General features: G+C 46.0%; 1 protein-coding gene across 1 annotated transcript in view; it reads left to right on the top strand.

The window, feature by feature from the left end:
* The window catches only part of tsc2 (TSC complex subunit 2), a 42,247-nt gene that overhangs the window by 15,222 nt on the left and 17,025 nt on the right, over positions 1–10,000 (top strand). The window contains exons 24-29 of the mRNA XM_030779486.1: positions 21–123; positions 327–421; positions 3,480–3,608; positions 9,075–9,236; positions 9,554–9,709; positions 9,812–9,924. Of these exons, the coding sequence (XP_030635346.1) occupies positions 21–123; positions 327–421; positions 3,480–3,608; positions 9,075–9,236; positions 9,554–9,709; positions 9,812–9,924 (758 nt within the window). The remainder of the gene's footprint in view (positions 1–20; positions 124–326; positions 422–3,479; positions 3,609–9,074; positions 9,237–9,553; positions 9,710–9,811; positions 9,925–10,000) is intronic.

Below are 10,000 nucleotides of genomic sequence, written 5' to 3'. Positions count from 1 at the left end.
CATTTTGTCTGTCTCTGCAGGTTTAATCAGTACATTGTGTCCCTGGCCCATCATGTCATTGCTATGTGGTTCATTCGCTGTCGACTCCCCTTCAGAAGAGACTTTGTGCAGTACATCACCAAGGTGGGGACAGTGTATGTGTGTGTGGGTGTGTGCGCGTGTGTGTACGGGTGGAAGACGAATTTGATTTTTTGGATAGTACATCTGGGTCTTTGATTTTTTTTTGAACTGGGAATGTTGATGTTTTAACTGGGAGATCTGGCTTGCTACAGGACTCGTACTGTAGCGTTGTAACTGGCTGACATCATCCTCTCTCTGTCTCTCAGGGTTTGCGGTCTAACGCACTGTTGCCTTTCGATGACACACACGAACAGAGCAACTTCCGAGCCCGCAGCACCAGTCTGAACGAAAGGCCCAAAAGGTACAGAAACACACACAAACACACCCCCCCATATAATACACACACACATAATACACACAGACACATAATACATATACACACACACACATACATAATGTGCACAAAGAATACACACACACAGTCACACACACAGTCACACACGTACTCACACACACTCACAACACACACACACAGTCACACACGCACTCACGTACTCACACACACTCACAATACACACACACAGTCGCACACACAGTCATACATGCACTCACATAGTCCCACACACTCACAATACACACACATAACACACATACTCACAGATAATATATACACATACTCAAACACAATACACACATACGCACACTCACACGTGAATACACACACACAGACACGGAGACACTCACACACATTATACCCATGCATACACATGCATACACACACACACACACACAGAAACAGGCACTGTACGCACTCACACACCCACATTCTACAAACGCGCACACACGTGTAGCCATGGTCACTTAGACACACACACACACCCACACACACACACACACACACTGTGGGGGTCTCAGGTTATCTCCCAGGTTAGATGATAAGATGAGAATTTGAAGCTTTATTTCAGAGCAGCTGAGGCGTGTGTGTCATGTCACTTTGATGTAGGAATGAATTTCATATCATTTCAATGGCTTTGTTTCCTCATGTTCCGATACTGTTTCATTCTCAATGATTTTCTGTTTTGTTGTGCACAAACCTTGGGATACACTTCTCTCTTTCACCCCCCCGTTTTTCACCCTTTGTTCTGTATGGTTCTGTATGTCCTCATTCACAGTCTCCTTTTTTTCTTCTCTCTCCTGGTCTGTCCTCCTTTTCACTTATCTGTCTCTTTCTCAGCTCAAGCTGTATCCCATAGTTTGATAATCAAATGAATGACATTAATAAATGAAACCTGGACGCACATAAACAAAAACACACTCACACACTCACATACACACACTCGTATAAATGAACAATCCCTGATCATGTCGTGTGTGAGACAGACAGTCAGACAGCCGGTGTTTCTGTAACCTGTACCGCCTGAACCACACCGTGCCGTACCTGTCCCTGTTTAGACCCCGTAACCATCCGACCGACAGCTATGTGGTCAAAAGGATCGATCAGTCTCACAGAAGTGTAACCGCTGTGTACTGCCAAAGGTCTCGCTAACACCGCGGATTTGTTTTACGTATGAAAAAGAAACCAACTCGTTCTCTCGGGGGGGAGGGGGGAGGGACTCCGAACCTACACCGTTCCTCCCTCGTCCAGTGCCTCCCTGTCCCTTCTCTTTATTTATTTATTTGTTTATTTGTTTGGTTGGTTGGTTATTTATTTATTTATTTATTGTAGCCTTTTGGTTGCCATGAAGAGATGAGCATTCTCTCTCTGTTGCCGTGTGGCCTCCCTCTCCCTTTTTTTTTTTCTTCTTTTCTTGGATCGTGTGGGTGTATTGCCAACCTGCCACTACCCCATGGCACCATCTAACCTCCCACAGTAACGGTCACTACGGTAACCAGCTCCCTGCTCTGGTAACAGACACTCCTCCATAGTAACCAACAATCTCCCATAGTAACAGTGCCCCATAGTAACCAACAGATGTGTAGTACCTAACTCATTCCCATAGCAACCTCTAGCTTCACCTAATAACCATGCTGCCATGGTAACACTCCCTTCACCATGGTAACCTATTGCACAACAGTCAGACTAATTAACCTTGGAATCTGTGGCCTTTGCTTAGGTCCTGTCTTAATTCACCACATAAAACCACCAATACACACCCCCAAACCCTTACTCAAAGTGTGCATTTATTTACCGCTGTTTCATTTTTGTCATACATTTTCATGTATATGGGATTGAAACACTGGATTCAAAGCCTCTTTTTGTGCTAAACTGCAAATGCAGTAAGGAGCCTTAGGTTCATCAGCTGTGTCAGTGACGGACACTTTCAGAATGACACTTCCCAAGAAGCCTAAACAATGCCACTGAAATGCAAGTGTGTTAAATCCGCGCCATCCAGAGACGGTGCAGATTGCGACCGGCAGATCGGAACGCAAAGCCTACTGCTGCGCTGTTACGTGAAGCGTTCTGTCGTTTATCGGCAAACGTTCTTCCGGAACGCTGGTCAGGCCTGGAATGCTTTGTTCCAATCCCTGCTTCTATGTCTCTTCCCTTAGTCATTCATTTAGTGCATTTAAATTAACACACACACACACACACACATGCACACGCGCACACGCACTCACACACACACACACACACGCACACTCAGATCCATTGCCGCTATTTCTGCTGTTATGATATGATATTGATTTTTTCTTTTCTGAATAATGTTCATTGCAAAAGTGTGTATGCTTCTCCTCCTCCTGTTAAATATGATTTTTGTTTTTCCTTAATAGTTTGTCTTTCCTTCCTTTCCCCTGTGTCATTCCTAAAGGGAATGCTATAGAATTGTCTTTATGCTTCATTATGTGTGTATGATTCTTTTCAATGTTATTTCTCCCCTATATACGTTTGGTCCTCCTGCTTTTCAGTTGTCTTTCCTGTTTTTCTTTTCTGGTTTTAAGTGTGCACTGCTGTTTAATTTACTTTGTGTTGTTGTTTTTTTGTTTTTTTTTTTTACTTCCTTATTTGACTCCTCTTCCCTCCTCTGATTGGGTCCTGTGTGGTGGGCGTGGCCTGGCGGGTGTGGTGAAACACCCTGGATCCCTCTCCTTTTGATTGGCTGTAATCCCCTTTCATCCTCCCAACCCGAAACAACCAACCCAAACCTTTGATCTACGACATACTCTCCCCCTTTGCACCTTCGACCAAATGCCCCGTCGCGTAATTGTGGTCTTTGTGACTCACTCGATCGCGATCGATCGGCTGATTCGATGTGGGATGACACGACCTTTGTGACCTGTCACCATCTTTCCATACCAAAACAAAACGACTAACGAACCAACAATCCACTGCCTCCCCGCCTCACTCCTCACCTCTACGACCCCGCCCCACCGCCCTGCCCATGCCCCGCCCCCGCCCCGCCTCACCCTGCCCCGGGCAGTCTGCGGACGGCCAAAGTGGCGAAGCAAGCCGCGGCTGCCAACTCGCCCGTTAAAGAGCTGAAAGACCTGTCTGCCATGGACGCCTTCCGCTCCCGAAGCATCAGTGTGTCCGAGCATGCGGTGCGCAGGTAGAGCATTCTGGGTAACAAACAAACATCAACAACAACAACAACAACAATCATCAACAACAACAACAAAAAACAACAACAAACGTTCGCTGTACTTCCTGTTTTTTTCCTGGGTGGGGGGAGGGAGGGAGGGGGCTTTGTTTGTGGGGAGGTGTTGTCGTGGTCACACGCAGGGCTGTGGGACGCTAGTGGTTGCCAAGGTTATCTGGAATGGGAGCAACCGTCGGGTGGGAAGGTTGGGAAGGGTGCATGCCGGAGGAGGGGTTTTCTTGTATTTGGGTTTGTTTGTTTGTTTGTTTGTTTGTTTATTTATTTATTTATTGTGCATGCTGCGTGTTGTTCTTTTGCTGCATCTTAATTTGCTTCAGTGTGGCTCGCTCCAGTAACCCCTATTTTTGCCCTTTTTTTTTTTGTTAATTTATCTGTTTGTGGTTTTTTTTGTTTGTTTTTGTTTGGTTTTATGAGTGTGTTTTGCGCTTGGTGCTATTTTTGGTTTGGCTAACAGATGGGTGAATGATAAAATGGCCCCAGACAGACAGACAGCCAGCATGCAAAGCCAAAGCACACTGTTTTACAGCCAACACACACACACACACACACACACACAAATGACTGGCCTCTCTCTCTGTCTCTCTCTCTCTCTCTGTCTCTCTCTCTCTCTCTCTCTCTGTCTCTCTCTCTGTCTGTCTGTCTCTCTCTCTGTCTCTCTCCCCCTGCTGATTACTGGGTGTGAGAGAGCACCGACACTCCGGGGCACTAGGGGGAGCTCTTTCTTAATGTCCAAGCTATGCCTGCTGCCTGTGATGGGGCTGTTTGCGCTCGCTTTTAAGGTGTCCCTTTTAATATGCCGAAACATACATCACACCCACACCTCACTTCAACATTTCATTCACAGGTCAAGCACTGAGTTCTTGTTTCATTGATGGTATTTCTTTCTCTGGTTAAGTTAGTCTGCTCGTTAGTTGGTCTGGTAATTGGCTTTTATGTAGTGAAAATGACTTAATTAGGGTATGAGTGGAAATGCTCAGAAAATGTTTTACCACCAACTCCATTATGAATCCGTAGCCTGAGGGAGGGTGCCAGGTGTGCACGCAAACAAATGAACAATTCCAGATTAATCTTAAAACAAGTATAGGTTTTGTATATAAAAAAAAATTCAATCATTTTTATTCAGTAACAGGAAAGCTCCTCAAATGTGTCCATTAGCTATAAAAACTGTGTTTATTCCCCATATCTTAGAACAATTGGCAGCTTCTGAATCGAATTAATGCCCCCCCCCCCCCCCCGTTATAACGCAAGGTATAATAACAATAAACGAATTTGAACTTGAAAAACAACAACAAGGCGCAGTACTATGTATCGCCCAAAGAGGGCAGTAGAGATTCAGCATAGACGCCAGTGGACAGAACCCGACATTAACTCAGCGATTTAATTTTCATTTAAGCCGAGTCACATAGTAAACTGAACCTTTGACCTCAATTACCATACAGTTTCCTCAGTGGCTAGAGAACCTCGAGGCTGCGTTCTTTGGAGTTAAAAGGTCCTTTTATTTAAATAGGGTCACATCCCTTTTTTCAACACCTGATTAGACTTTATTCAAACTGACACCAGAGGGTTATCAGAGGTCAAAGCACGCGAAATAGATGTTAGTTTGTTTGGACCAAGACTTGTTTGGCATAACCAGATTTGGCTAGCGCAGAAGAAGGTGACCACGTATGAGGTGTCGTGAGATCATTCGCATAAGACCATAACATGTGTACTTATACTTTGTACAGTTAATAAGACCCTGTTGTCTTTTGTCACGGTCCTTAGTCTTTAGGTTGCCGTTGTTCTCACGTTATATACAAGACCGATATAGTGACGAGTTTGAGATGTGCCCCCCCCCCCTTCCATGTCCTCAGGTTTATTAGCCCTTGATTTTATCGCTGCTAGAAAATTGTCCACTTTGTTCGTTAGAGGATAGATTCAGCACTGCGTGTTCTTTCGTTGACAATGGCACGCTGTTCTTCTATTCACGGCAAATCTATAAGCTACTTTGACTTCTGTATTTTTCTGCTCGGTTGGAGAGAGAGAGAGAGAGAGAGAGAGAGAGAGAGAGAAAAGCGTTTACCGGCTATTGAAGTGGATGCACGTCTAGTACTTTGCACGTACAGCCGCATCTTCTCAAAAACGAGACGAGTGGTAGCATTTCTCCCTCTTCCGTGATTGACTTTTTTAAAGCAGGTGGGTGGTAAAACATTTTGTGACATTACGGAGTGAAGATAAAAAAAATAAAAAAAAATAAAAAAAGGGAAGAAGAAGAGGAGGTTGCACAGTACGTTTGGCACGACAAAACTTTACAAGATTCAGAGTGTATTCTCAAGCGTAGTCTCGCGGTTTATGTTCAAGGTACTTTATCCCCCTTCCCTCCTTATGGTCTTCCTTTAGAAAACCCAGTTCTCTGTCCGTTTGTCAAGTTACTAAGCTTTTAAGATCTGTTGAAATATTTTACCCCAAATATTGATTGATGAACTTTTTGAGGCAGGGTTTTTTTTTTGTTTTTTGGTTTTTTTTGTAGCGTTTATAAGCAGTCGTTTTAGCGTTACGAACAGCCAGCAGTTACAACTGCACGCTACACGCCTCCATAATGTTAGTAGACACAAACTGGGACTTTGTATGTGTTAAGTAAAGCTCTCGTATAGATTCAGGAGTCTTTTTACTCATATGTTGTGACGTATTCTGGTCATCTGTTGTGACGTGAAAAGTGTGCTGACGTCTTTCATCGTCCTTGTGCGGTTTCTGACGGCATGTAAGGTCGGCGGTTCCCGGTCCTCTGTTCGTCTTTTCTTATTCAGTCTTTTTCATGCTTACCTGGTAGATAGTTGTCTGTTTTTATCATTCACAGAGTCATCTTTTGTGAGGCCTTTACTGAACTGTCTCTGAGCTGCCCTTGGTAGTGTGCACATACACTGCATTGTTAGAGACTGTGTATGTGTGTATGTGAAATGGTAGTATACCTGCTGTTATACAACATCAGGCCACTCAGGGCAGGACATAATTAACTAACGCAGGGCTGACTGAAGGTCTCTAATTGACGGCCGTGGTCCTTTTTTTTTTTTTTTTTGTGGAGAATTTTCTCTGGTCTTCTGTTTTTCCTTTTGCGTCACCCTCTCTCTCTCCCTCTCTGTTATGTCATCCCTTGCGGCTGATGGCATTCAGGTAATGGGGAACGTGTGGGAAGGCAGATTATAGGCACCCTGCCTTCTACAGCTGAGTCACAGCCACCTTATGAATCTCATATACAAAGAGAATGAAGCGTGTGTGTGTGTGTGTGTGTGTGTTAGAGAGAGAGAGAGAAAGACGCTGACTGTTTTATAAAGATGGATAATTTGGCACGCGCGCACACACACACACACACACACACACTTTTTGCCTGAGAGTGTGGTTCTAAGTTGCGCTCCTGAAGATGCACAGGGCTGCACAGTTTCAATCTGTCGCTGCTCTAACACGCCTAAATTCAGCTCGTTAAACTCATTAACGTATTCCCTGGGTCTTTATTAGCTCAGTCAGGGTAGAGCCTTGGGGCCTCCGGGAACAGAACAGGGGAAACGGCCGAGCTGAGCTGAAACAAACTGTCTCTTACTCAAACCACAGAGAGACACAGTCAGTGACGGACACAGTCAGCGTATTCCTGGTCTTTTCCTATAGCCGCTCATCTCCTGTCCGCGGAGCCCAGGCTGATAACTGAGCTGTTACCTTGTTGTCCCCCAGTAACGGTTGCCAGGGCGATGGAGAAAATCAGAAAACGGGGGGGCTCCTCATACAATTCACATAGAACCCCTTCCCCTGGATCGTCACACGATCGCACAGACGGGCTCTGAGTCCGAATGCTGAGTCAGGCGGCTTCTACTCTCTGGGGGATTTTTCTTCACTGTAGTGCATTTCAGATGTCGTTTGTGCCGAGGGTCAGTTTATCTGTGTGTTTGTTCGGTGAAGGTTACGGTGAGGATCTTGACTTTCGTTTGAGCGTTTCGTTCCCGACCCGTGCGTCCGTGCTTCTGTTTTGGTTTTAGTATTCGCCTGTGTGATGTTTTTGCACGAAGACGATGAGGGCTCATTTGATTTCTCTGGAGAACTGTCCTTGGCGGTTCCCGTGGATACGGGAGTGCGGAGGCTCCGCAGCACAGAGAGGGTGGAATGCTGATGTTTGATTTAGATTAGTGTCTTGATAATCTCGTCTGTGTGTGTGTGTGTGTGTGTGCCCTGTGCCGTGTGTGTGTGTCTGTGAGTGCGTGTCTGTCTGTGTGTGTGCGTGTATGTGTGAGAGAGAGAGAGAGAGTGAAAGAAAAACGTGAGAGTTTGAGAACATCTCCAGAGAGGACTCTCTCTGGTTTAATTTAAACTCTTAGCTCCTTCCTGGGGTCTCAACCCTAACGTGCCACCTCACTGACATTTAGTCTAATCCACCGTTCTTCTTCAGAAGTGTTCTCTGTGTCACACAGTGAACAGACAGCCTGTTTTAAAGCTCTGTTGATTGATGGGTAGGCTCTTGATGCTAACTTTACTCATATAAAGTCCCAATTTGTGTAGGAGAGAGAGAGATACGAAGAGAGACAAAGAGATACAGAAAGAGAGAGAGAGAGAGAGTTAGGAAAGAGAAACATGAAGATACTTAAAAGTGTACATCTGCTTAACTCCTCAGAGCTTGTGTGTGACTGAGTGTGTGTGTGTGTGTGTGTGTGTGAGAGAAAGAGAGAGAGAGAGAGAGAGAGAAAGTGAGAGACATTCACGGTGAAGAGAACTTGATTCCATATGTTGGTTTTTGCATGTTTCTAACACATCTCAAAAGCTCTTGAGTTTCATTCTTAAACGAAGCTCGAATTCACAACCAGCTGAAATCCAAGCCTCTGCCTGTACCATCAACGAAACTCCGGTTTCACCTAGTTAAAGTGCCCTCCTGGAAACCTTTCATTAACTGTTAAAACCTCCACTCAGACGGTAATAAAACCAGACCAGAGCTGAGGTCAAGGCACGACAAGGTTATTAAACCCTTTAAACGTTAAGCGTAGAAACGTGGTATTTATGGAGCCTGTAAAGCGGCCTGTTTAATGTGAATTCTGCTTTGAACGTAAGGCTCCATTGGTTTACTGTGACAATATTCAGGCTCTAGAGTGTTTCTGAGCTTCAGACTGAAGTGTCCACTGAAATTGTCTTGGGCAACAGCTTTCGCTTCAGCCTCAGTATCTCCTCTTGTCCGTTGCCGACTTAGAACATCAACAACATCAGCAACAGAAAATGGTTATTAGAACTATAGGCCCTCCATCTGAGGGATGTCGCCCTTCTGCGCTTTACTCAGTTGTGAATTGGAGCGTGAGTTTTTGGGCTGGAACTTCAGAGTTTGACCTTTGCAGTGCTGAAGTGACCCCCCCCCGTTGACCCCTGACCCCTGTTAAGCTGTGGCGTTGCTCTCTGGGTCCCCGCGTGTAGGATGCAGACGTCCAACACCACCTGTAGTCTGGGCTCGGCGGACGAGAGCGCGGTGGTGCAGGCGGACGACGCCCTGAAGACCGTTCACCTGGAGCTCACCGAGACCTGTCTGGACATGATGGCCCGATACGTCTTCTCCAACTTCTCTGCGCTGCCCAAGAGGTCAGCCTTCGCATACGCGCGTCTGTGTGTGTGTCTGTGTGTGTATGTGTCTGTGTGTGTCTGTGTGTGTCTGTGCGTGTGTGTGTGTTTGTGTATGTGTGTTTGTGTGTGAGTTCATGTGTGTGAGTTCATGTGTGTGAGTTTGTGCGTGTGAGTTTGTGCGTGTGAGTTCGCGCGTGTGTGTGTACGTGCGCGTGTGTGTGTACGTGCGCGTGTGTGTGTGTGTGTGTGTGTGCACGCGCGCATGTGCGTGTGCGTGTGCCATGTCCACACATGCTCTGAATGGAAAACATAACAAACTAACTGTTCTCTGTCAGGTCTCCGATTGCAGAGTTCTTGTTGTCAGGGGGACAGAGTATGACCTGGTTGGTGGGTAATAAGCTGGTTACCATAACGACCAGCGGTGGAGCTCGAACCCAGGCCTTGCTGGGGCTGGACATGGCGGAGAAACCTGGAGGAGGAGAGATGACCAGGTAACACGCTCACACACACACACACACACACACACACATTTACATTTACAATCACTGACTCCCAACTGTCACTTCACCTGGGATCTCTACTGCCCCCTGCAGGTCAGACCCGTCTTTGCACACCAGGCAGACTAAAGAAGCCCCAGCCAAACTGGAGTCCCAGTCCAGCCAGCAGATCAACAGAGCTGCTCGTATCCGAGTCCGCTCCATGTCAGGTAGCCACACAGGACATGTCACTTCCTGTCACTGAGGTGACCGAACTGTTATGGAGGTGATGATGATGATGATGAT

The sequence above is a fragment of the Chanos chanos genome, chromosome 7 (assembly GCF_902362185.1).
Source record: "Chanos chanos chromosome 7, fChaCha1.1, whole genome shotgun sequence".
NCBI lineage: Eukaryota > Metazoa > Chordata > Actinopteri > Gonorynchiformes > Chanidae > Chanos > Chanos chanos.
The sequence above is the reverse complement of the archived record's forward strand: the minus strand, read 5'-3'. Positions and strand labels throughout refer to the sequence as shown.